Source organism: Oryctolagus cuniculus, chromosome 9, assembly GCF_051225735.1.
Source record: "Oryctolagus cuniculus isolate XC-2025 breed Fujian yellow rabbit chromosome 9, ASM5122573v1, whole genome shotgun sequence".
Lineage (NCBI taxonomy): Eukaryota > Metazoa > Chordata > Mammalia > Lagomorpha > Leporidae > Oryctolagus > Oryctolagus cuniculus.
This window is the reverse complement of record NC_142875.1, coordinates 126,954,625-126,982,224: the sequence shown is the minus strand read 5'-3', so window position 1 is coordinate 126,982,224 and position 27,600 is coordinate 126,954,625. Positions and strand designations below refer to the sequence as shown.

General features: G+C 48.8%; 1 protein-coding gene across 5 annotated transcripts in view; it reads left to right on the top strand.

Annotated features, from left to right (window-relative positions):
• TMTC1 (transmembrane O-mannosyltransferase targeting cadherins 1) overlaps positions 1–27,600 on the top strand; it is a 256,056-nt gene that overhangs the window by 95,309 nt on the left and 133,147 nt on the right. For 4 of the 5 annotated variants that reach the window (XR_016213670.1, XM_070049599.2, XM_089304800.1 and 1 more), the window contains exons 6-7: positions 8,595–8,676; positions 9,371–9,474. The exons of the other annotated variant lie outside the window; for it this stretch is intronic. Coding sequence is in view for 3 of the 4 variants with exons in the window: in XM_070049599.2 (XP_069905700.2) it covers positions 8,595–8,676; positions 9,371–9,474 (186 nt within the window). In the remaining variant the exon portion in view is untranslated. The remainder of the gene's footprint in view (positions 1–8,594; positions 8,677–9,370; positions 9,475–27,600) is intronic. 5 annotated transcript variants of the gene reach the window in all.

The window sequence follows — 27,600 nt, the reverse complement described above, 5'->3', positions numbered from 1 at the left end:
ACTTCTTGGGGCACAGGCTGGATTTAAATCCTGCCTCCTCTCTCACTTCCTGTGGGCCTGGGCGTGAGCTAGTTAACCATGAACGCCTCCACTTTCCCACTTTCAAAATGAAGCCGCTAACAGTGCCCATGTTATAGGAATTGATAAGGAGGGCACACGGTAGAACTGTGCCTTGGACAGAAGCCCTCATTAAATCGTGGCTGCACTTGTTATTGTTGTTAACAGAAAATGTTTCACTGGTTAACCAGGCACTCCCAATATTAAGCATTTTTTCTCGCTGGCTTAATTGTACTTCAGTCCATCAGCTCTTTAGACCAATAGGAGGTTCGGATAGTGTGATTGTGGTGTTGTTGGCTATTCTTAACTTTTGTCTTAGTGCAGAGACTTACTTGTGAGCCTGCACAAATGCCTGTCGCATGGATTCTGTAGCGTCGCTGGAGTGCTCAGCTCTGGGTGGATAAGCAGTGTGGTTCAGTGCTGCTGCTGCACTGTTGGACGGTGGAGTGGATTACCTCTCTGCTTAGAGCCCTTTGCTGCCAGCTCACAGCCAGAAGGCCCACTCTGCACTGTGGGACCTGCAGGCCCGTGGTAAAGTGACCCTGCCTGCCTCTTTAGTCTGTTTGCTCACCGCTGTCACTATTAGATGCTGAGTCTCAATGGAATTATTTATTTATTTGGCAGAGAGAGAGAGAAAGAGAAAGATCTCCCATCCACGGGTTCACTCCCCAAATGCCTGCAGTAGCTGGGGTTGGGCCAGACCAAAGCCGGGAGCCCAGACCTCAGTCTGTATCTCCCAGGTGGGAGGTAGAGACTCAACCGCTTGAGCCATCACTTGCTGTCGCCCCAGAGTATACGTCTGCAGGAAGGTGGAATCCGGAGTGGAGCCGGGGCTCAAAGCCAGGTGCTCCCACGTGGGATGCCGCGTCCCACGTGGCATTGTAACTCCGTGCCAAACACCTGCCCCTCCCGTGGCCTTGGTTCACTCTCCAGGTGCGCTGGGCTTCTCAGCCCTTGGCCTCTGTGTAGCTTCTTCCTGCTCTGCTCTCCACATCCACTTCTCAGCCTCCTCACCTGCCAGCTGCCTTAGCACTGCCGAGACCCCTGTGAGCTCATAGAGACGCTGAAGATGAACTTTATCGCTTCCAGTTGACGAGAACATGCTGAGGCTGCGCTGTGGCCTACCGGGCTGAGCCGCCACCTGCAGGGCCGGCGTGCCGTACAGAAGCACGGGTTCCAATCCCGGCTGCTCAGCTTCTGACCCAGCTCCCTGCTCATGGGCCTGGGAAAGCAGCAGAAGATGGCCCGAGTGCTTGGGCCCCTGACACCCGCGTGGGAGACATGGATGGAGTTCCAAGCTCTTGACTTTACCCTAGCCCAGCGCCTACCATTGTGGCATGAATCAGCACATGGAACTCTCTCTCTCTCTCTGACTTCAAATAAATAAGCAAGTTGGGTGTTTTTTTTTTTTGTTTGTTTGTTTTTTTGTTTTGTTTTTTGGTTTTTTTTTTGACAGGCAGAATGGACAGTGAGAGAGAGAGACAGAGAAAGGTCTTCCTTTTGCTGTTGGTTCACCCTCCAATGGCCAAGCGCATGCTGGGGTTTTATGGTGGCGTCCCCTCCAAATGTAACAGTTGCAACGTGTTCCCCTCTGTGGTGCTAATAAGAGGTGGGGCTTTTTGGGGAGGCGGTGAAGTCAGGAGAGCTCTCGTTTTCCGTGTGAAGGAGGCTTAGGAGGCAGGTGCCTCTCGCTCCACCACGTTCCCGCCAAATGAAGACAGAGCATTTGTCCTGTTTTCCTCCCCCCTTCTGCAGGACAGCATGCAGCAAAAAGACCCTCACCAGGCACCAAGTGACAGTGCCTTGATGTTAGGCTCCCTGGTTGCCAGAACTGCGAGAAACAACTGCCTGTTCTTCGTACATTACCCGGTGGGTGGTATTTTGTTACAGCAGCGCACACAGACCAAGGTGGAAGTCACTGTGGTGTGTGCGTGCAGAAATGCCACTTCCTGTAGACGCTCCTCAGCTGACTGTAGGTTGGAGCCTCATAAACTCATTGTATGTGGAAAAGATTTTAAGCCCAAACTCCATTTATGACCCTCATCTACTGAAGGGCACAGCTGAGCGGCATGACTTCCTGGGTCCCCGGGGGCCACGGGGTTGACTGGGAGCCGTGGCTGGTGCTCTGCCATGCAGCACGTAACCTTCGGTTTCTACCGAGCGCGCTGCTTCTGCACCGTGGTAGGTGGAAGCGTCATAGTCAGGGAGCTCCTGGGACCCGTGCTGGGAGTGTGCTGAGTCACCCAGTGCCTCTTACAGCTGTGCTGCTCGCGTGACCGTGGGGTGGCTCTGAGTTCCTTCTCACCTCTCCCTCTCACCAGAGCCCCTGAATCAGCACTGTGTAAGCACATTCCCCAGACAACGGGGAGTTGGTGTGAAATAAGGAAGGGGAAGTGCTTCGTGCAGTGGCTGACATCTAATAAATGTGTGTCCTAATGGGGTACAACTTCCTGGGACTACTGAGGGGAGACAAGCTGACATCGCCAAAGCTGATTTTTTTTTTAATTACTTGTAATAGAGATTAAAAAAAAAAAGTCATTGTGGATCCTTGGACTGAATTAGTAAACTTACTGACCTTTGACACGAAAGCCCTATAACTTTCTCCAAGTAAGTTAACATGTTGGGGATTTATCTTTGTTTTCTTACTTGATAGACTACTTGAGCTGCTTTGAGGCAGAACTATGTTCTATTTTTATATTCTTTTATTATTTTATAGAAAAATATGTTCTTTTTTTCCCCCAATAATCTAAACAGCATTTATTTTAAATAACATGATGAGTTAAGAGCTTCAAAATTGGGGCGACGGCGGCTTAGCCTAGCAGTTAAGACACTGGCATTCCACCCCTCAGTGGCTGGTTCAGTTCCCACCTTTGGCTTCTGAACTCCAACTTTGGACTACTGCAGACCCAAGGAAACAGCAGTGATGGCGCAAGTAATCAGGTCCTGCCACCTGTGTAGGAAACGTGGGTTGATTTATCAGCCTTTGGCTCCAGCCCTGGTCTAGTCCCAGCCATGCAGGCCTTGGGGAGCTGAACCAGAAGACTGAGTGGAGTGTTCCCTCACTCTCCTGCTCTCGCCCCATCCCTCCCCCTCTTTGACAGTCTGCCTTCACCTCTGCCTCTCAGATAGTAAGTAATTACATAACATTTTTGAGAAAAAGCTCCCGCAGGCAGGGCAGGGGTGTGGAAGGTCAGCTTGGGTTTCTGAGTGCAGGTACCTGAGGAATGTATCATTGTCTGGTTGGAAGAGTCAGCTCTTGGGCTTCCTAGGGGACATCATACTGACTCCGAGATTGCTCCGCACCTGCACCCCTGTAGAAGACCTCTGTTTATTAATGTTTAGATGCGGGTTCAAGGAATGAGGATGAAAGAGGGCAGCCACAGACGCTTGAATTTCTCTTGGTTTTTAAATGTTTAAAAAATATGTTTATTCAAAAGACAGAGTAATAGAGAGAGACAAGGACACATACATACACACCTAGAGTTCTTCCATTTCCTGGTTCACTTCCCAAATGGCCAGGCTGAAGCTGGACGCCTGGAACTCCATCTGGGTCTCCCATGCAGGTCACAGGGGACCAGGTCCTTTGGCCACCTGCTGCTGTTCTCCCAGGTCCGTTATCAGGGAGCTGGGGCGGACAGAGCAGCCGGGGCTGAAATCAGCACTCTGATACGGAATGCCGGCGTCCCAGGCGTGGCTTAGTTTGCTGTGCTATGGTGCCAAGCCTCTGTTTTGAAACTTTTTAATAAGTTGTTTCCATTTGTATTGGAATGGCAGAGGGACAGGGAGAGGGATCTTTGATCTGTGAGTTCACTCCTCAAATGCTCACAACAAGCAAGACTGGGCCATCCTGAAGCCAGGAGCCTAGAATTTGGTCTGGGTCTCCCACATGGGTTGCAAGGACCCCAGGTACTCGAGCCATCACCTGCTGCCTCCCAGGGTGCACCCAAGGCAGGAACCAGGCACTGCAGTATGCGATGCGGCTGTCTCCAGTGATGTCACAATCCCTGCACTCAATGCCTGTCCATCTCTTGCTGCTTTTATTCAGCTCATTGTCTTTTCTAACACGAACTGTGTCTCTGTTACCTCTTGTCAACAGAGAAAGCTTTTTTCTAGTCTAAGAGGAATGATATCTGAATTCCAACTCTCAAAGCTCTGCATTCAAGTTCTTGTGGTGGTGGTGGTGGTGGTTGGTCAGAACGTGTGATTGTTTGCTTTCCTTTCATACCTTGAAAGGACAAAGGAAGTTAAATGAGTTACGAGTGGTGTTCTAGGTAGAATTTCATACGTAGCTGTTTATAATTTATTGGCAGCATGTTAAGCACCATCATTTTATTATACCTGAGATGTTTGTTGCCTGGAGCTGATAGTCAGGCACACATTTTGAGATACTTACAGAATCTGAGAAGAGATGAAAAATCTAGTATCGTCATTCTGCATCTTCAGGGTTCTACATAAGGAAAATGCTACGCACAGTGCTTCTCTTGTCTTTGCTTACTGTTCACTGAGCGTTTTTATTTTGTGTCCTTATCTATCCCTGGAAGGTACAAACAACACAAAGAAAAGGTTGAGAGAAGGCAGGGGTAAATATTCTAAAAAGTCTCTTTGGGCCAGTCAGCATTTACTGACCATCTTGCTGTGTGTGTAAAAATGCTGGGTTGCCACTGTTGAAGTGTTGTAAGAAGGACTTTCTTCCTGGCCGGGCGAGGGGCTGTCACATTAGATGCAGAAACCACTTTGTTGTGGTTTGCCATGGAGGAGTGTTTGGGTTCACCTCTCAAGTGGGAATTTGTCACCAGGGAGCAGTGTGCCGGATGGGTGGGTGGAGAATGAGGAAGAGAAAACAACAGACAGGTAAGAGGATTTTTGCTGGAGACAGGCTGATTATACATTCCCTGGGGGACTGTGGGGAGGCACACCAGGACTAGGGGGAGGGGCCCTTGCTAAATGGACCTGTGGGAGTTCTTGATAACAGAGCCTGCCTCCAATTGAGTCAAACAAAGAATCCTTGTCATACGAATCAATTATCTGTGGCCACAGTAATTCTGTGTTAACAGAGGCCAGTGGCATAGAGTAACAAGCATTCATTTAGCTCCCCAGAGTGTGGGTGGGTGGCTTAGGGTGGCTGGGTGTTCTGCTCTCTGCTAAGACTTTCAGCAGGATTCAAAGACTCAGTGTGGAAGGTGAACTTCAGGGAGAAGTCCCCATGTAATGCTGCGTGTTGGATCAGGATTGCCTGAGAGAGGGAATGGTAGTAGTCAGAACGGATGGTGTGTGTGGGAGCATAAACTAGGAGATTGGCTCGGGGTGGCTTGATCTTTTGCTTTTATTTTGTAAAAATCCAGAGTTGTTAAAAATGCATGGTTTAATGATGCAATAAACCAAACTAAGATTTAAAATAATTTATATGCAGCTGCAAATTTGGAAGGATCTGCTCAAAACAGAGAATCAGTTCTTGTTTCTTTCCTGCCTCACCCTTTGATTTCCTTCCTTCCTTCCTTCCTTCCTTCCTTCCTTCCTTCCTTCCTTTCTTTGTCTTGGCTGCTCTTTAGTCCTTTATGATGTCCGTGAGAATGTAATATCTTTTAAACTTGAAACCATTTCATTCACCTCTCATGGATAAAAGAAGAGCACGAAGCTTCAGTAGACTTGTTCCACCTTGAGTGACCAATTTAGAGGTAGGCACAGGAGTAGAACCTTGGACCCTGGGTTTTATTCTTGTTTCCCCGTTAGCTTTGGGATAAGCATGTGTTGTTTGGCTTTGCAACCAAAACACTGGTAACTGGATTGCCAGTGTCGAGCATGGGTGACAGGTTTGGTTCTCTTGCGATCGGCATGAGTAACCAAGAAGATCTGGTGGCAGAGTTAAGTATTCGAGTTTCTCCTCCCTGTGTGTAGAGGAAGGAATCACAGTGTTCTTCCTGGAGGACCTGTTGCAGTGCTGAGTTAGAACTGTGTGAAGATCGCATGCGTTGCTGGAGGGCGTGTTGTTTGCTGGCTTTGTTCTGCTGCTGACAGTGATGCTGGTACTGTGGGTGACCCGCAGTTCTGCATCGCAGACTGCAGGAGGGCCTGATGGGGAATTGGTCCTGCAGCTGTGGGTGGGGCAGAGACGCCCAGGACTGAACTAGCACCGTGCTTCCTGTGCGCATTTAGGATTCTAACCTCAGACCTAGTCTTCCGCCAAAAATGGAGCCATGTCATTTTGGCTTTTTTTATTTTCCCTCATTTAGTATTGGCCAACTAGGAATAGAAATCTTGAAAAAAAAAAAAAAAGATCACTTTTTCCCCCCAACCACAGCTCTCAGTATCATTCTAGGCTGTCATTACTTTGAGATGATCGTTTGAAGAGCAAATGATTGGGTTTCATTAGCTTAATTTCTTAGGGAAATAGAATTTCTCCAAGAATTTCTCAACTGGGAAACATCCCGTAGATATAATTCACTGAAATCACCACCATAAGAAGTTTTTGTTGTTGTTGTTGTTGTTTAGTAAAACTTGGGGAATTTACCTGGTTGTAGCACTGGGGACAATAAAATCCTGGACTCTGGATTCTGTGTAAGGGGAACCGCTTCTGCTTTTCCACCTTGTGAGCACCAGGAAGGTTGAAGAATGCGGTTTCCAAAGCTGGGTGCTCGGCGCCGGGAAGCCCTGCGTCCCTGCACCGTTCCCTAACCACCTGTCCTCCGCGCCCTTTGCCTGCCTGCGGCTCCTGCTCTGACGGGCATGGAGGACCAGGCTTTGCTCTGCCAAGGGCCCTTTGGATATTTATAACATCAGTTGCAGACCCCCGAAGTAATGAACTTGACAATTAACCCCCTGGTAGTGCCACACCAAGTTCCCTGTCCCTGTAAAGGGACAGCAAACCTGTCCATGCTCGGTCTTGGCTGAGTTGCTCAGAAAATGCGTCACAGTAAGGCAGAGCCGATAGGGGGACACTGAGCAGTGCTTTTACCGTATGGTGACCACAGGCCCTGTTGACAACGAAGCTTGCAGTCAAGGGCTGTGCTGTACCAAAAGACACGCATGCAGACACGCACAGAAGCTTTTATGCAATTTCAGGAGGCGGTGGACTCACACCTGTTTGGGGACAGCAGCTATGCGCCTGTGCTGTGGTCCAGCCCTCGCCTGCCTCCTTGCCTGGCTCTCTGTCGGGAGTTCAGGGAGAAGAAAGGGCTTTTCCAGTGCACAGTGAAAGCTGACTCTGTTACATAGGTCTTCATTCTGCGTGTGATCAAGACGTTCAGGGTCATGTCTGAGCCTGTGTTGCTTCCGCAGCTCGTAAGGAAAAGGGAAGTGAGGAAGAAGAGACTTCGCGGTCCTCTTTCCAGTGTCCTTGCTTACGGAGCCGTGGAGTCACGTGGGTGTTACTTGTAGAGTGCTTGGTGAGATACTAACCCACGCAGGTCTCACTAAAGGACTTCTCTTCTAACAGAACGTTTCCCTTCTGATAGAGAGAACTCGTTCACGTGCATGGTTTAAGAGAGGCTGGAAGGAATATTTTGAGGGAACAATGAATTATAAAGAGTAATGAAGGCTGGGCATTTAGCCTGGTAGTTAAGAGGCCTCTTGAGAAGCCCCTGGCCCGTGTTAGCGTGCCTGGGCTTGATGTCTGCCTCTGGCTGCCTGCTAGTGCAGGCCCTGGGAGGCAGTGGTTACAGCTCATCCTGCTAGTGCAGGCCCTGGGAGGCAGTGGTTACAGCTCAAGTGATGGGTTCTGGCACCCTCGTGGAAGACGTGGATTGAGTTCCTGGGGCCTGGCTTCAGCCCTGGTCCCCGGCTGGCTTCGTGTTTCAGCTGGGGCTTGCGGATCGCTCCCCTCCTTCCCTTTGTGTGTCTGTACTCAGCCAGGAGTCACGTCTTCTTTGTGGTTGTGGGAGCTGGCATTTTACGCAAGGAGGTGAGCTGGGGCAGGTGCAGGGTCCCATCTGGAAACTAGTTGTAACCTGGTGGGACCTCAGGGCTGTGGGCAGGTGAGAAATTCCTCATCTGAGCTGGCTCTGAGGCCACCGGTGATGGTCCCTGACGTCATTGCCTTGGAAAAACGCCTTCACTACTTCTCACATACACCGGGCATCGTCTTGTTCTGGGGGGAAGACGTTGCACCCCTGATGACATTAAGGAGGTAAATGTGCTCTTGGTGTAAGATCATCCCTGTGGGCGGTGTGGCCCTGCAGTCCTCAGAATGGCTGCCTTATTTCCAATTGAATGTGTTGGTGTCATTTACAGCTAACGGTGCTCAGTCCTGCACCTCCTAGGACCTCATTTATGCATCCCAGCCTTTGTGCGAAGAAGGTACTACTATGCCCTCTTAAAAGTGAGAGAAGCTGATATGCAGAGAAGCTCGCAGACTTGCCCTGTGTTCCTGGGCTGTCAGCTGCACAGCTGGACGTTGAAACCCCCGGGGTTCTGCTCTGAGGCTGTGGCTCGGCTTTGGCCTTGGCAGCCTTTGCCAAAGCCACAGTGTTCACCTTCAGAGGAGACCGTCACCTGCCAGACTCTCATACTTAAGCTTTTTTTTTTCTCCTTTCCCGTTGCAGGTATCTGACAGCAAGCAGCAATAGACATTTCCTGGTTACCATGAGGCCGTTTTTAAAAAGGGCCGTTTTGGTCATAAGTTATGTAAGTATGTGTATATTTACTTTGACTGTTTCTACTTTAGATAGAGAGGTAATTGAGATTATTTAATAGAGGCAGCTATGGGTTCTGACCTGAGTGTCACTCCAGTGTTCTAGGTAGATAGGAATCCCGTGATGCAGTGTGAACAGCAGTGTTTCCCAACCCCCTTGCGAGGTACTGATGCTGAGTTGTCCCAGGAGGAAGCGGCACAACCCTGTGTATATCCTTAGCTTTTGTTGCCTAACAAAGGTCCCTACATTTAGTGGCTTCAGAATGGAAACTGTTTACTTGCCCTAAATGCTTTCGCTTTGGTGCATTGGCTGGTGGTCCTTGAGAGCATCGTCATGTTTGGCTGGGGCGACTCAAGGTCGTGCCGCTGTTGTAGGAGTTGGGTCACCTCTGTTCCAGTTGCCATGGTGGCTCTCAGCGATATTCCTTTCTCTAGGGCCTCTCTCTGTGGCTTTCTTACAAGGAGGTTGCCTAGGATTTGCCCAGAGCATGGCAACTGGGTTCTTAAAGAACAAACCGGAAGTTGCTGGACTTCTGCATCATCAGCCCCAGAGCGGACCCAGCAGGTGCTGCCCTAGGTCCGTGGGGAGGGCCTGCTGAGTCCCTTTCTCCACAGCAGGAGCAGAATGCACTTGCAGAGGGACAGGGGTCCCTGGTGCCGCCTCACTAACTCTTCTCTTCCCTGAAGGTCACTGTCATTTTGTCCTTGCGTCTGTGGATCATGGGAGGATCCATGCCCCTGTTTTCCGAGCAGGATAACCCAGCTTCGTTTTCGCCTTATATTCTTACAAGGTCAGTGGTTTTAATGCATTGCTTGCTACTTAGTAAGATAGTTTTAAGTAATCTTGAGGTACATGTGGACTTTACATTTCGAGGAAAGAAGCATTCTATTCTATAGTGTGTGAAAGACTGTTGGGGCAGTCCTACTGAGATTGTTCTCATTGGTGTACTTTCTGTTGTTGTTGTTCTCAATGATAAGTGTCCACTGGCCCATATAGCAGATATTACAGAACAATGCAGAGAGAAGTGTAGAGTGGACGTGACAACCATTGGTTAGCCTGAAATCAGTGGGGAAGTTAAAAGTGAGAAACAGCAGTGAACTGAGGTGGAGCTGATTATGTCTTACCCAAGACGTCTGAAGTTACTGGGGGTCAAGAAGAGACCTTGGTCCGTGGGTCTCATTCTTTGCAATGGTTTTAAATTCCTTATGTTCAGGCCGGCGCCGCGGCTCACTAGGCTAATCCTTTGCCTTACGGCACCGGCACACCGGGTTCTAGTCCCGGTTGAGGCGCCGGATTCTGTCCCGGTTGCCCCTCTGCTGTGGCCAGCTCTCTGCTGTGGCCCGGGAGTGCAGTGGAGGATGGCCCATGTGCTTGGGCCCTGCACCCCATGGGAGACCAGGAGAAGTGCCTGGCTCCTGCCATCGGATCAGCCCGGTGCGCCGGCCGCAGCACGCTGGCCGCGGCGGCCATTGGAGGGTGAACCAACGGCAAAGGAAGACCTTTCTCTCTGTCTTTCTCTCTCACTGTCCACTCTGCCTGTCAAAAAAATTAAAAAAAAAAATCCTTATGTTCAGTGTGCTGTGATGTGCTGCTAAGGCTTTCAGATACACTACATGAATATTTGACAATTTTAATAACTTCTGCAGAATGTTGTTGCTTGTGGTCCTGAGCTGTCACTGTTTATATTTTGGCTTCCTCGATCGTCGTAGGGGCAGCTGACCGCTGCCGTGTTTTTGTGCCAGGCAGGAGGATCTGCTGTCACTCATTCACCATGTGGGTTTTAATGGGTACGTTTCTACTACTTTATTTACCTTTTTGGCTTTCTTGTGTTGTTTTTAGTCTTTCTTCTTTTTCTTTAGATCCTTTATTTTCCACTCAACAACAAACCTTCTAACCTGATTAACACGTTTTTATAACAGATTTTATATCACAGTTGTTTTTGCTAGTTTGAAATACACTCATTTGTATTAGCTACATCTATGCTTTTGGGAATCATTGGTATAGAAGCCCTAGTGTAGGCCTGTGCCTTCCAGGCAGTCACGGCCTTTATAAATGGCTTATAACTTAAGTTTATCAAAATTTTATTTAATGTTCCTTTAATTAAGCTTGACGTCTCTAACCCAGGTTTTTGTTAATGTTGCGATCTACTGGTCCTTTTACAGCGTATCACACTGACCTTCAGAGTTTCCAGGGCTCCTTGACCAGGTATTTTTAGCTGTGATAGCTCATTGCTGAATTGTTTCAGGTTCTGTAGCTCCTTAAATAGCTACTTTCTGACTTTATGAGAAAAAAAAAATCACCTTTGCCAGATCCCGCTCTTACATAATGGCCTCATTTCCTTTAGTTTTGGGTTGGTTTCTCTCCAGGTTTCTTGTGTCTTGAATTTGAGCGCTCGGTTTATCTTTGTGATTAGATGCAGTCCCTGTTCCCTGAGCTAAGGAGTCTCCCAAAGCCGGGGTGCACCGTCAGAGGAGACGGCAAGGAGGGCAGGCACCCTGCTCCCAGTTCACAGCCGGTGATGTCATTCCCATCAGAGGTCATCAGTAACCACGTGGCTGTTCCGTGACCCGTGGAGTCTAGGCTCAGGCGCCTTTGACCTCTGGCTCGCTCACTGCCCTCCTTGGTGTGTTGTCTGAGCTGCCATAGGGGTGGATTCCATTTTTCTCTTTGCCAGTAGCTAAAAGAAGTCTTTGATGGAACCTCTGACAGAATTCAGACCTCGGGCCCGTTGTTTGCCAAGTTCTGTCTTTTCGTTTTCCAGGCACATGTAGAGTTTTTCCGAGGGGTCTGGTGCACATTGCGTCCAAAACTGTCTGCATCAACCCATCCAGGTGCCTACAGAAAGTGATAAAAGGCAATAGATCAGACGACGCTGATGGCCCTCTTATCATCGATCCTTCCTCTCCTTTTTGTTAGAAACATCTTTCTATTCTTGTGATGTGTAGCCACCTGGGGACATTTCTGCCACAGCTGCTTAGAGTGACTTTGCACGTTTTTCTAAGTCGGCCGCATTTGAATTGACTCTTTGGAGCATCTCAAACGTTGTCTGTAGTTCGTTTCTTCGTGAGCTTTTTCCCATTTGCCTGATTCTTTGATCTCTGGTAGGCTGATGGTTCTCATTGAACGCCACTGGTCTGTTGCCTACTGCGGTTGACTTTTCTCGTCACCTGTGGGATTTAGCTGTGCACCTGGCTCTGTGCGTGTGTCTGGATGCCTCTCAGTTGTCACACAGCCCTGTCTGTCTGCCTTATGAATGAATGACCTCCTCATTCATCTGTTGGGCTTGTCCTGATAAAAAGCACAGATCATGCAGCTTCAGCAACAGAAATCAGAACCCTCACATTGCCGAGGTGAGAAGTGCAAGAGCAGGGTGCTGTGACTTTGCTGTCTGGTAAGGTCTTGCTTCCTGGTCCGTGGGTGAACTTTCCTCCGTGTGTGCGAGGACAAGGAGTCATTGATATCCCAGCCTCCTCTTAGAAGGAAAACAGAAGCCGGCGCCGCGGCTCACTAGGCTAATCCTCTGCCTTGCGGCACCGGCATGCCAGGTTCTAGTCCCTGTCGGGGCGCCGGATTCTGTCCCAGTTGCCCCTCTTCCAGGCCAGCTCTCTGCTGTGGCCTGGGAGTGCAGTGGAGGATGGCCCAAGTGGTTGGGCCCTGCACCCCATGGGAGACCAGGATAAGTACCTGGCTCCTGGCTTTGGATCAGGGCAGTGCGCCGGCTGCAGCATGCCGGCCGCGGCGGCCATTGGAGGGTGAACCAACGGCAAAGGAAGACCTTTCTCTTTCTGTCTCTCTCTCTCACTGTCCACTCTGCCTGTCAAAAACAAACAAACAAACAAACACTTAAAAAAAAAAAAAAAGGAAAACGGGACCAGGGCCCACCCTGAGGACCTTAGTTAGCCTTTTCACCTCCTTGCAGGTGCAGCTCCCGACCTAGTCCCGGTGCGGCTCTGGGCTCCAGCGCAGGAATTTTGTGCAGGCATAGCTGGGCTGTGACCACCTCTTCACTGGGTTCATCAGCTCTGCACATCACTCAGTAGCATCTGGGCTTCCACCCTGCATGTCCGGTTTCTTCTTGCAGAGCCGATGCAGTAAATGACTCTGTTACCAGATGAGAGTTTGCTGTTTCCTCTCCATTTTGTAGTTGTTGAACTTACTAATGATACTTATGATTTTAAAAATCCTAAAACGTTTAAGAGTAGCTTGGTCCAACTTTGCTTTGTTGCAAATGATTTATCGTGGTTTTAGTTTGGAGATTTCCTCTTTTAATCTGTTTCCACGTATTTAGCTCAGAGGCGATATCTTGTCATTTTTCTGCTTGACTAAAGTGAGATGCAAAATCATCCCGGAAAGCTCATGAGAAACCTGTGTTGAGAAAATTATGAAGCACATGGGAACAGGGCAAGAGGAAGCTGTGTGCCTTGTGGGGGTGTGATAGAGATTATGGCTCTAATGAGTCACTGTTTGTCATATTTTACAGCATGGTCAGCTCAAAATTGAACATACAGAGACCTCATTGTTCTAATGATTTCTCTTTAATAGAAAAAAGAAAACTTCAAGTGTTTCAGTTTTATTGCCTTGTAAGACATTGGATAAATTTGTGTCTGATTTGTCAGTTTCATTCTGTTTTATTTTTTCATACTCTATAAAAATCCTAGTTTTTAAAATCCAATTTATAGACATTTATATATTTATGTATTTTAAAATAATAACTTTACTGAACACTAGTTTGCATACCATGCAATCTCCTAATAAAGTGTATACATCAATGTTTCATAGTTGTGCCACCATTACTATAATTTCAGAAATTTGATCTCCCCAAAACAAATTCTGTATCCAGAGCAGGTGCTATGGCTATGACACTGGCAGTGACACTGGCATCCTGTATCGGAGTACAAGTTTGTCTGTTTTTTTTTTTTTTTTTAAGATTTCTTTATGTATTAAAAAGGCAGAGTTACAGAGAGAGAGAGAGAGCAAGAGAGAGCAAGAGAATGAGAAAGAGATCGTCAGTCTGTCTGCTGGTTCACTCCCCAAATAGCCGAGTGGATGAGTTTGGGTTGGGCCAAAGCCTGGAACCTGGAACTGCATCCTGATCTCCTAAGTGGGTGGCAGGGGCGCAGGCATTTGGGTCACCTTCCACTGCTTTCCCGGAACATTAGCCAGAAGCTGAGTCACGGTGGAGCAGCCGGCACTTGAACCGGTACCCATGTGGGATGCCAGCATAGCAGAATCCTGTGGGAGGCCTGGTTGGGGGTCCGGGCTCCTGGTTCCTGGCTCCGTCCTGGCCCAGCCTTGGCCGTTGTGGCCATTTGGGAATTGACTCAGCAGATGGAAGATCTCTTTTTCTGTCTTGCCCTCTCTATCTTCACTCTGCTTTTCAAATAGATAAAAATAAACCTTTAAAAAATAAAAAAAGCTGAGGCTGGTTCTTGGCGTAGTGGGTAAAGCTGCCGTCTACATTGCTGGCATCCCATATGGGTGCTGGTTCGAGACCTGGCTGTTCCAGTTGCTCTCTAGCTCCCTGCTATGGCCTGGGAAAGCAGTAGAAGATAGCCCCAATGCTTGGGTCCCTGCACCCATGTGGGAGACCAGGAAGAAGCTCCTGACTCCTGACTTTGGGTCGGCACAGCTCCAGCCATTGCAGCCAACTGGGGAGTGATCCAATGGATGGAGGACCTCTCTCCCTCTCTCTCCGCCTCTGCCTCTCTGTAACTTGGACTTTCAAATAAATTAAAAAAAAATTAAAAAAAAAAAAAAAAAGTTGGGGCTGACACTGTGGCATAGTGGGAAAGCTGCTGTCTGCAGTGCCAGCATCCCATATGGGCACCAGTTCTAGTCCCGTCTGCCCCACTTCAGATCCAGCTCTCTGCTATGGCCTGGGAAAGCAGTGGAGGATGGCCCCAGTCCTTGGGCCCCTGTACCCACGTGGGAGACCTGGAAGAAGCTCCTGGCTCCTGGCTTCGGATCAGCGCATCTCCGGCCATTGTGCCCGACCGGGCAATGAAGCAGCACATGGAAGCCCTCTCTCTCTCTCTCTCTCTCTGCCTCTCCTTCTCTCTCTGTGTAACTCTGACTTTCAAATCAATCAATAAATCTTTAAAAAATCACTTAGCTCCTGTCTTTCATGAACAGAACATCCAGGTGGAGCATCCCTTAACCCAGCACAGGTCTCCCACACGCATGGCAGGGCCAAGCACTTGGACCATCTTCTGTTGCCTTCCCAGGAGCATTGGTAGGGAGCTGGACTGCAAGTGGAGCAGCCAGGGCTGGAACGGATGCTCGTGTGTGAGATTGCAGCCTTGCACGTGACTTTACCTGCTGCGCCACAGGTGGGCCCAGACGTTGCGTTTTGATAGCTCAGCTTTCTGCACCTGTGTGTCCACGCCGAGCAACCCGGCCTCCTTTGCGCTGCAGCCATCAATCACCCAGACACGTGACTGGGATCTTAATGACAGGAAATTGCTCCCTTGTCCCCAGGCCCTGCTCCCGTCTTTGCAAAGCCCTCTAACGTTGTATGAGGATGGAACATTGGAAGAGGCAGAGGAGGTGACGTGGAGACTGACTGTCCCCATGGTTTGCCCTGCTCACTTCTGTCCCCCACGCTGTCTCCCGATGGCATTTCCAACCAGCCTCAGAGGGAGACAGCAGTGTTTCCTGTCCCCAGGGGGATGGTGAGTAAGCCATCTGCTCACCCTCATCCCTGCCTGCTCCGTGCCCTTCCTCCCTAAGCCTGGATGCGAGCCCCGGTGAGCACCCCGCTTCCCTGCGTGCACCCCTGCACGGCTCTTGGCACACTCAGCCTTCTGGTGTGAGCAGGGCTTCCACTGGGACTTGCTCAGGGGCTGTTTCACTGGGTGCCTCTCGCCTCAGCTGTCCGCGCAGACTCCCTCTGTCCTCTTCTCTTCTTTTCTGCTGCTTCTCTCCCTTCCAACCTGATCATTTGTCTTCAGGGCAGCCTGAACCACGTTACCCACAGTATACACACACACACACACACACACACACCCTGTGACTCAGTTGGGCAGCATTGGGCTGTTCTCAGGTCAGAGCAAGCTCTGAAATCCAATTGGTTTAACGTGGACAGGCTTCATTTCTGGTCCCAGATTGGTGGCCGCAGATCTAACCGCTCTGGGGACAGTGTCTTCCACGTGGTGCCCCCGTGTTCTCAGCTGCTCGCGTACTCTGGTTCCACTGTCTGTGGTGGCTAAGGCAGTGAGCAGAGGAAGAGAACCCAGCAAACTACTGGTTGGACAGCTTTGCTTATGGCCCCAGCCCCCTGGCGGTGTTTATGGTTGCTTCCTGGTCTCGCGAGGCTTTGGCTCAGAGCTCGGCACAGAGGAGATCCTGAGAATGTTACGGCGAGAGTGCCGGGGACTCGGGTGACACTTGGCACCGTCAGAAAGCACTGCGCCCTGTGCTACCCTCTCAGGTGCTGGAACACACCTGATGCTCGGCTCTCGGTGCCCGGAATTTGGTTGTGATGATCAACTGCACACCTCCCCATACCACCTTAGTTGCTTCTTCCAGTTTTCTATCTGCAGAAATATCGGTCTGCAGGGGTGTGTTTATTTGCAACTTCAGAAAGGCATCAGGGTATTTCCTGTGGATGGTGGAATGTTGTATTCACTGGCATCCCTTACATGGATGGCGAAATTCAAATGCAGTCGCCTGTGGTTCTGCTGTTAATCTTTGAGTTGCCTGGAAAAGCAGTGGCGCTCTTGGCCAGGGGTGTCTCAGGGAACCAGGCTGACCTCACCCGTGTCTGTCAGTCCTGGGACCTGCAAACTCCGGATGACCATGGCTGCAGCTGCATTTATCTGTATCACAAAGCATTCTCTCTTACCTCCCTTGTGGATGCTCTAAACTGAGAATTTAGTGTTACTTTATTCAAAAGACATTGACATCTAAGAAAATTTTCCCCTCCTCCTAGGTCCAAATTTCTGCATCCCTTATGGCAGTTTTGTAGGAAAAAGGGTCAGAAATTTCCACCAGAGGTCAAGGGAGTGAGCAGAGACCATGGAGTGGATCTGTTGGATGTCAGAAATGGGACAGGGTGGTGACTGGGCATGGGGGCTATGGCCAAGGGCAGAGGGATAGGTCTGGAGTAGGAATCCCAGACCCAGAAGGCATAACCAAGGACAGGTGACTGTGGGTAGCAGTGGGGGAGGGGTGGGGCCGGGGGTCGGTGTGATGGTCTGCCTGTACACATTTCTTGATGGCAGCTGCGGCAGCCATGAGCCCCTGTGTCCTCAGCACTGCAGTGTGGCCGTCCCTGTTTGAGATGTGCCCTAAATGGAAAAGATAATAGCTGACTGTGAAAAGTTAAGAGGAAAAAATGATCAAATAGCCCATTCATTATTTTTATATTGATTGTACATTGAAACGATGATAAGGGAGTACTTTAAAAGTGTGAGAAAAAAGAGAACTAGAAGATGGTTTGTTTTGGTGCAGAAAAACAATTGAAATCCACGTATATATTGTCATACCAGGCATTTTCTCATAAGCATGGATTTCAACATTTTATTGTAAAAATGAAACTTACCTCCTAATTCTATTTTCCACAAACTTTTTAAAAAAAACTTACCTCCTAATACCATTTCACAAACTTTTTTAAAAAAACATTTAGTGAGTCATTTATTTGTAAACCAACAAGTAATTTACATACACCACACCTAGACATGTAGACAACAGGGCTACATTGGTGACGCAGAAGCACCCAGAAGGACTCTGAGTGCAGAGCTGAATGTGTGTGGACAGCAGCTGTTGTAGCTGTGTCCTAACAGGCACTATCCACCCTCTCATTTGTACTACTGGCTGTCAGGATGCATGTATACAGCTCGGGCTGAAGAATTACAAATCGCAAGTTAATACAGCTCTGTGGTATGTGAGGACCACAGATAAAGTAATGGCAGCCATTTTTCCCTGCTAAGATGCACGTGTAAGTCTTGATGCGTGTGACCTTTGAGTATAAGGCTTTTACCAACAGTGTTCTGTTAGCAATCAGCCGTGCAGACTTTGCCTCAGTCCTGAGCTTTCTGGTCCTTTGGTTTTATTGCCCGCATCTGAATCTGCACAGCTGTCATATATTCGGGAGAAAAACACTGCGACCTTAAGTCAGTGCTGTTTTCAGTGTTTGGTGAAGACTCGTATGTAACCATCAATCAGGAAGTGAATCCACACAGATGGAGAGAGATTTCAGAATCCCGTGTTCTGACCCTGTGGTTCTTAGAACGTGATGGATAACTTTGGCATAACTTAGAAGTTAGGACATTGCCAGCTGGTTTTAGAATGACTACTTCTGTTGACCACATTTCTGAATTCACTAGTTTCTAAAACACGTTAAGCAAAGGTCTGACAGCTAGGCAGCTACCAGAAGCCGTGTTCTAGCCCAGGAAGTTCGTTCCGAGTGTCTCAGAATTCTTTCCAACTTGGGGGAAACGAGAGAGTCCACTGAATTCCGCAAGTCAGCATGGAAAAGGCCCAGTACCCCGCTTACCCAGAATGGTCCCACAGTGATTGAGGGGGCTTGGAAGGTTTTGTCTGTGGGTAGGTGATGGCTGTTTACTCAACTGACAGCCTTGCCACCCATTCCTACACATGGCTACCCCGAGAAGACTTGGAAGTACCTGGGTATTCAGCTTGTAGTCCTGGAGACAGAAGATACTATGTTTCTTTCTGCCCTTCCTAATGCAGCTAATGGAAAGCTGGAGATGATGTGAGCTTCCGTTGTGTTTCTGTGGGTTGTGCTGGCCTAGGACAAGCTTGGAGAGGTAGAGGGTTGTGGGGTCTAGGCTTGACTCTTAGAAGAGCTGGAGAGCCGGTGGCTGTAGGCAGAGTAGGCACCAGTCTCTGTAGCCTCCGCCTGCCTCTCTTACAGTTGGTCAACTCTAGTCTGGCTCAGCAGGTGCTGAACAACGGGAGAGCTGTCCACCTTTTGGGGTGAAAACTCTCTTTGAATTTGAGTCTTAGATGGGGGGGGGGAGGTAGACCTGAGCCTACCAGTGCTGATGACATTTCTTATAAATTACTCCCTTCTCCCCAAAGTTGTGCCCCTATGAGAGGCATGCATAGCTTCATGATTTTGCTGTAACCAGGGTGTCCAGGCTGGATAGGCCTTGAAGACACCAGGAGTCATGTAAAAGTACCCGTCTGGGTCCACAACAAGAGTCTGCCTTCGCAGGTTCCGTGGACCTGCCTTTGATATGCAGGGGAACAGATTCGTATGTGAGAGGTTCTGTCATAATAGTGTCCTTAACCCAGGATTTACTTCACTGTGCACCTGTGTTAGGAATGTGATACCTTGATGTTCTTACAGAGCTGGGATTAAAAATACAGACAGAAGCCTGAGTGGAGTATGGCTTTTGCTTGGGGCTGGAACAGGCAGCATACATATTTACCTGTGGGGGCCAGTGTTGTGGTGCAGTGGGTTAAGCCACCATGTGCAGCTCTGGCATCCCATATGGGCACTGGCTCGAGTCCCTGTTGCTCTACTTTGGATCCAACTCCCTGCTAATGTGCCTGGGAAAGTAGCAGAAGATGGCCCAAGGGCTTGCCTTGCTTTGTAGAGAAAGTTCAAAGCCAGAGGTAATAACATCACCACGGAGCTCAACGGCTTTCTCCGACAGATACTTCTGTCTCTTCCCTCTGTCTTTTCTTTTTCAGTGGATAGTTTCCAGCTGTCACAGAACTGTAGGACTCTGTGTCCTGCTAATAGAATCCTCAAAGACTTTGTCTGGAGGCTGTCTCGTAGTAAACCCCGACAGCGTTTAAAGAATCAGGACGTTGCACTGGTTAACATAATGCACTGTGTGTTTAAAGGTTGGAGCTGTGCACAATGGGCTGCTGTCTTCTTGCCCCAGCAGGGCCTTCTGCACATGTGGAGGAGGCCCTCAAGATGTGTGTTTTTGAGATGAAGGAGAAGTTGTTCTAGAAGTCGTTTTGGGTGTTATAGCAGTGGAGAGCCAACACGAGAGAACAGCGCAGTCAGCAGGCTTGTTTCAAAGGAGGATTTCTCGGTATTTTCTCAGGAACTCAGGGAGCAAAGGCCACGTGGTGGCAGAGCAGCCTCTGCATCTGGGAGTCACTCTTTTCTTTTTGTTTGAGAGGCACAAGGGTAAGAACAATGCAAAGACAGAGGGAGAGGGGGAAGAGAGAGCGAGCGAGCGAGCACAGAGTTCTGTACTGGCTCACCCCACAAATACCTGCATGGCTGGGGCTGGGGCAGCTCAAAGTCAGGAGCTGGGGAACTCAGTCCAAGTACCCTACGTGGGGGCAGGAACCCAACCACTGGAGCCCTCACTGCTGCCTCCCAGGGTGTGCACAGCAGGAAGCTGGAGTCAGGAGCAGAGCCAGGGCTCGACCTCGGGCCTCCTGATGTGGAACGAGGCCTCTTGCACACAGACGCAGCCGGCTCAGTGTCTGCTCTGGAGTCGCCTTTGGAGCCCTGTGTGCCTAAACTGTGTGCGCTGTGGCTGGAGCACTCTGCAGGAGGGGCCGGCGCCGTGTCCATAGTTTATATTGTGTTTCCTAAACTAAAATGACAGCAAATGGTCCTGTTTTATCTAATTTGTCTCCGTCCCTGAAAATGAATGGGGAGAAACTGACAGGAAGTGCAGGGTTGTTACTAGAGGGAGCCTGTGCATTGGGTTGATTTTACCTCTGCCTGAGGTCTCAGTAGCAGGGAAATGCTGATGTGAATCAGTTACTGATATTTTACTTCTTGAAGAAAACCGTCTTGTGCTGTAAATCCACATGTTCTGTTTCCATTACAATCCTGAGTCCCTGCAAAGCTCACGGAAGTGAAAGGAGCTGTCTTATTTTCTGCTCAGCATTGAAACATAAAAGCACGCATTGCTTTTGGAGTGAATAAAATGCCAAGGCCAGGCTTTTCTTCGGGAACCCTCCTTCTTGCTGTGGGGTGTTAACAGGTGTTGTCAGCAGCGCAGTCATGTTGTATGTACTGTTGAGGGGATTGTACGCCGAGGTCAAGCATGTGTTAGCCTTGCTGGGATTGCATCAAAGTTCCAGTTCAAATCAGCCAGGGTCTTGGGCAGCTGGAACCCCAGTGTTTCGCTCTGCATGTTCCCATTGAGTTCTCTGCATTAATAGAGAAGTGCTCACGGAGGAGCACTTTCTATTTCTTGTCTTTTTTTTTTTTTTTTTTTTTATTGGACAGGTACAGTTATAGACAGTGAGAGAGATAGAGACAGGGAGAAAGGTCTTCCTTCCATTGGTTCACCCCCCAAGTGGCCGCTACGGCCAGTACTGTGCCGATCCTAAGCCAGGAGCCAGGTGCTTCCTTCTGGTCTCCCATGCGGGTGCAGGGCCCAAGCACTTGGGCCATCCTCCACTGCACTCCCTGGCCACAGCAGAGAGCTGGACTGGAAGAGGAGCAACCGGGACAGAATCCAGCGCCCCAACTGGGACTAGAACTCGGGGTGTCGGTGCCGCAGGCAGAGGATTAGCCAAGTGAGCCACGGCGCTGGCCCCAGGAGCACTTTTGTAATTATGGGCAGTGCCTGCTGTGGGACATTGAACGTATCATAGCTTTGCAAGAATGACCAGGGCTGGGTCAGGCCGAGGTGGAGAGCTAGGAACTCAGTCCAGGTCTCCCACATGGTGACAGGAACCCAGATACTTGAGCCATTACCTGCTGCTTCCCCCATCCCACTCCGGGGTGTGCATTGGCAGGAAGCTGGCATCAGGAGCAGAGCCAGGACTTGAACTCGGGCAGCCCCGGGTGGAACACGGGCATCTTAAACACGGGTGTCTTCACTGCCTGGCATGTTCTTTGAGATACCACTGTTATCTGATAATTCTTACATGCAAATGCCGGGTAACCTAGAGAGTGCTGTCATATTCGACGGGATTCTTTCATAACCAACAGGATGCGTGTGTGGACACTGGAAACCTGAACCTGGTCAGTGTCACCAGTGTGTTTCTCAGTGGACGTTCAACCCATGCCCCATGGGATAAAGCACGTTGCTCGGAAATCGATGTGAAATGCTTTAAAGACACAAAGCTAGGAAATGGAGCAGGTGTTCCTTTCACAGACTTTGCATTTGTGTCCATGCAGGTGGGTTGGGGAAAGGTGTCGGCAGTCTTCAATGCTCAGTTTCCTTTGTTTCTGTAGTGGTGAAGCGGACTCTGTTAATAAGGTAGGTGTATTAGTGGCACATTCAGAAGGTGAGAAGACTTAGTGATTTTTCAGCTTCATGTTGTAGTTAAGCTGTGATTTTACAAGAGTTCTCATGTAAACTACAGTCATTGTAGTTTAATGCAAATCAAGAAGAAATGGGGCTGGTGCTGTGACGTAGCGGGTAAAGCCGCTGCCTGTGATGCCGGCATCCCATATGAGTGCAGGTTCAAGTCCTGGTTGCTCCCTTTCTGGTCCAGCTCGCTACTAATGCACCTGGGAAAGCAAAGGAAGTTGATCCAAGTTCTTGGGCCCCTGTACCCATGTGGGAGATCCAGAAGAAGTTCCAGGCTCCTGGCTTTGGACCTGCCCAGCTCTGGCTGTTGCAGGCATTTGGGGAGTGAGCCAGCAGATGGAAGACCTCTCTCTCTGTCTCTGCTTTTGTCTCTCTCTCTAACTCTGCGTTTCAAATGAATAAGTGAACCTTAAAAAAAAAAAAAAAAAGGGGCCAGGCCTAGCTTTATGCTGTTGCTTCTGTGAGCGGGGAATGCCATTCCTTGTGCGTTCCCCAGTATTCCAAGGTGTGCAAGAACGAGGTGCTGAGGGGGCCACAGGGGGCAGAATCTGCAGTCCGTGTCCATTGATGATGTGGCTGCACAGCTGCCACTCTTTTATTGGACTTTTACTTTGCCTCAGGCCAAAACAAAATGTAAAATCCAGGTCTTTCCCCATTTGGAGGCATTACTTTAACATCAGGTTGAGTTCTTGCAAGCCATGGAGTCTGTTTCTTTAAAGAGGTGAGTGCCAGGGAATTGACCTTGCCCAAGGTCTAGTTTCTGCCCCATGGAGCTTCTGCAGTATTGGCCCTGGTGCTGTAGGACACCAGCCTGGCCTGCTGGGGGCGCTGAGCTCAGAGGATGTGACATCTACACGAGGGGTTGGAGTTCAGCAACCTGTGAAGTTAGAGGGCCTGGTGAGCCAGCGCTGGGCAGCTGTCAGAGAGCAGACACCTGGCCACGCGCCTGAACCCTGAGCAGGGAGATGGGGGTGCAGTGAATTTAAGAGAAGCAGGGCAGCCGTGAAGGAGGCCTGTGGCCAGGGGCAGCAGCCTGCCTTTGCTTTCTTTTCTTTACATTTTTAAAAAAGATTTATTTGTTTATTTCAAAGGCAGAGAGTTACACAGCACAGGTGGTGGGGGTGGTGGTGGTGGTGGTAGTGAGTGGGGAGAGAGAGAAAGAGACTGACCGACCAAGCTTCCATGTGCTGGTTCATTTGCCGAATGGCCAGAATGGCCAGGGCTAGACCAGTCCGAAGCCAGGACCCTGGAACTCAGTGCAGCAGGGCCCCACGTCCTTGTTCCATTGCCTTCCAGGTGCTTTGCCGGGAGCTGCATTGGGAGTGGAGCAGCAGGAACTTGAACTGGCACTCGTGAGGGATGCCAGCGTCGCAGAGGGCAGCTTAGCCCGCAGCCCCGGCACCGGTGCCCTTGCTTTCTTAACACCACTTGGATTTGTTTCCTAAGGAGTCTGCTTTCCAGCCATAGTTGCCTTCCTTTGGGTTCTTCGGCAAATGAAAAGTCCCCACCTGATTGAAGTGGTTGGGTGGGACAGCAGAGCTTTGCCAAGGCTCGGCGAGGAGCTGCTTGGGGAGGGATTCTTGTCCTGTGCCTCCTATGCCGTGAGTGCTTCAGGTCGTCTTGCATTCTGTGGTCTCCTTGGCCAGGACAGCAGATGTTCAGTGCTACTGGCGGGTCTCAGGCCTGGAATGCCCAGGGATGGGCACAGCTCTGCTCAGCCCCCTGCTGCTCTGTTACCACGGAGGAGAAGGGGAGGGAGAGTGGCTGTCTTCCTTCTGGGTCATCCACTCAATGAGAACTGTGTTGTGGCTTTCTGGGGCCAGTGCTGTGTCCTGGCTGGCAGCCCAGCTTCCTGTCCTACCTCCATCCCACCCTTGTCTATAGATGGTTTTCTTTTTCGTTTGTGTCTTCTGCTTATTATTATTATTATCTTTTTTTTTTTGACAGGCAGAGTGGACAGTGAGACAGAGAGACAGAGAGACAGAGAGAAAGGTCTTCCTTTTGCCATTGGTTCACCCTCCAATGGCCGCCACGGCTGGCGCGCTGCGGCTGGCGCACCGCGCTGATCCGAAGGCAGGAGCCAGGTACTTATCCTGGTCTCCCATGGGGTGCAGGGCCCAAACACTTGGGCCATCCTCCACTGCACTCCTGGGCCACAGCAGAGAGTTGGCCTGGAAGAGGGGGATCACGATGAGGTTCATCCATATTGGTGTGTTCATTTTGGTTGTTGATCAGATTTCCACTGACTGGATTTTCTGCAAAGTATATGTCTGTTTCATTATGTGGAGACATCTGGGTTGGCTCCAGGTTTTGGGTTCTAAGAACAGTGCTGCTGTGAGCAGTCCTGTGTGTGTCAGTTAGTTAAGCTGTGTGTGGCACTGTTGGGTTCAAAGTTCAGAGGGGAATTGCTACTACAGCATATACTTACGTTATTTTTACAAAACTGGGTACGATTCTCCAGAGTGGTTTAATCCGAATACAGTAGCATTTGTTTCGTTTGTGCCTTATCCTCACCAACACTTAGCAGTTGGATTTCAGACACTCTGATGAGAAATACTTTGATTCTTTATATTACACATTTTACTCCTGTCTTCCCAACTCTTCTCGGACAGCACCTTGTTCATTTACAGTTTGTAGCTCTTTTTATTTGATGGCCCTGCCTAGATGTCTCTCTTTCATCTTCCCACATGTTCTAAGGGGATCTAGGATGTTTTCCCTTAATCCTGATTTTTATAATTAAGCTACCATTTCTTAGGTCACTGAAATTTCATGTTTATATTGTGTGGCAAATCTTCAGAAATTTTATGTATAATGTGTATATTGTTAAAAAAAAAAAAAAACTATGCATGTGGCAGGCGCTGCGGCTCAATAGGCTAATCCTCCACCTAGCGGCACCGGCACACCGGGTTCTAGTCCTGGTCGGGGCGCCGGATTCTGTCCCGGTTGCCCCTCTTCCAGGCCAGCTCTCTGCTGTGGCCAGGAAGTGCAGTGGAGGATGGCCCAAGTGCTTGGGCCCTGCACCCCATGGGAGACCAGGAGAGGCACCTGGCTCCTGCCATCGGATCAGCACGGTGCGCCGGCTGCAGCGCGCCAGCCATGGCAGCCATTGGAGGGTGAACCAATGGCAAAAGGAAGACCTTTCTCTCTGTCTCTCTCTCTCACTATCCACACTCTGCCTGTCAAAAAAAAAAACAAAAAAAAACAAAAAAAAAACAAAAAAACAACCTATGCATGTATTAAAAAAAAAATTGAAGGTTGATTATTTATTTTGAAAGAGTCACAGCAAGGGAGAAGGAAAAGACAGAGCTCTCTTCCCTCTGTTGGTTCACCCCCGAGATGGCCACAGTAGCCTGAGCTGGAGCAGGCCAAAGCCAGGAGCCAGGAGCTTCCTTGAGATATCTCCCATGTGCGTGACAGAGACCCAAAGACGTGGACTATCTTCTGTTGCTTTTCCCGGGCCATTAGCAGGGAACTGGATAGGAAGTGGAGCAGCCAGGACAAGAACTGGCACCCATATGGGTTGCTGGCATTGCAGGCACCAACTTTACCTACTATAGCACAACACTGGCCCCAGATTTTAAAGATTTTTGCAACAAAACAGATTCATCTTTTCCCACAAACCTTTCAAAGTGTGCTTGTACTGTTATCCAACCATGTTAACCTGTGTGTGTGTTCTCACTGCCAGTGCAGTCAGTGTGCTCATGGTGCTAGGTAGTAGCTAGATCTTATTTCCCTGCAGCACTTATAAAAATGTGGAGAATAATACTCAGTATTTCTGCGGTTCAAGTGAAGGTTTCCTGTCTATGTAGAAAGGGCTTGGCACGTCCTGGCTTTCATTGGCTTGTTCTGGAGACGATTGTAGGCAGAGGTTGAATTTGCTAACAGTGAGAATAAGCAAGGAATGGCTGCGTGGGCCTCTTGTTGGCTGTAGAGAGCCTGTGAGATGTCCTGGGTCATCTAGGAATTGGGGGAATAAAGAGAGGCAAGTGCCTGGGCAGGAGCAGGACCAATCATTAAAACACAGGGGTGCAGGCAGAACTGGGGTGGGCTGGGTGCTCTGCTCAGGTGGTAATGGTGTTTCACGGACACTGGTGCTGCTGTACTCACGGCATTGGCAAACACTTTTCCAGAAGGGGCCAAGGGTGTGCAGTGCACTCAAGGCCCCGAGTGCAGCAAACGAGAAAAGGTTTTATGGTTCAAAGAAGCAGGGTCCTGTGGGCAGGGACAGTACTTCCTGTGAAACCAGCAGGAGCTGTGTGTTTCCACCCATGGTGCATCACAGGCGTCGTTGAAACTGTCTCAGGCATCTTCCTCGGACAAGGAAACAGGTGAGGCTCTTATTATTTCTTTTTAACATTTTAAAAATTAACATAAAGAGAATAGAGTTCCTGTATTTGAAAGATACAATTCTAAGAACAAAAAGATAGTTCTCTCTCTCTCTCCTTCTTCCTTATATTTTTGTTAAAATTTTTGCAATAACATGCTTTCAATTTGCTTAATACTCCACTAAAACGGTGTTCAACAAGTGAAAATATAAAGTCCACTGTTCCACAAGAGTATAGGCAAAGGCTGTAAGTGTTCATCAACTCATAAGAAGGCAATTTCACTTTGTTATATATTGAAGATTTTTTTTATATTCTATATATTACCTACCACAAATCAGAGAAAATACAATACTTGTCTTTTTGTGATGGCTCATTTCACTAAGCATAATGGTCCTCATTTGCATCCATTTTGTTGCACAAGACAGGGTTTCATTCTTTTTTGTGGCTGAGTAGTATTCCATCATGTATAAATGCCACCTTTTCTTTATCTAGTCGTCAGTTGATGGGCATTTGGGTTGATCCCATGTCTTAGCTAATGTGAATTGGCTGCAGTACATATCGGGGTACAGACACCTCTTTCACTTGCTGCTTTCAGTTTCCTTGTGTGTATTCCCAGGAGTGGCATGGCTGAGCTACGTGGTAGATGCATTTTCAGATTAGAGGCATCTCCATTCTTCTCCTATAATTGCTGTACTAATTTACATTCCTGCTAGCAATGTGTTACGCTACTTTTTTCTCCATATCCTCTTCAGAATTTGATTTTTGGATGATAGCTGTCCTAACTGGGTTGAGGTGAAACCTCATTGTGGTTTTTATCTCCCTGATGGACAGTGAACCTGATCGTCTTTTAGTGTGTCTTTAGGCTTGTTGTGTATTTCATCCTTTGAGAAATACCTGTTTGTATACTTGGTCCACTTCTTAACTAGATTACTTGTTGTTGAGTTTCTTGAGCTGCTTATATATTTTGGATATTAATCCTTTATCAGATGCATAGTTGACAAATATTTTTCCCATTCTGTCAGTTACCTCCTCACTTTATTAAGTGTTTCCTTTGCTGTGCAGAAGATTCCTGGCTTGATGTAATCTGATTTGTCTATTTTGCTTTGGTTGCCTGTGCTTCTGGGGTCTTTTTCAAGAAGTCTTTGCTTATGCCAATGTATTGCTGTGTTTATATTTTGCGCTAGTATTTTAATGGTATTAGATCATAGATATAGATCCTTGATCGATTGTTGATTGAATTTTGTACAGGCTGTAAGGTAGGCATCTTTTTTCACACTTCTGCATGCAGAGATCCAATTTTCCCAGCATCGCTTTCTCCGGGGGGTGTCTTTTTAGCTCATTTGTAAAAGATTAGTTGGTTGTGGATATGTGAACTAATGC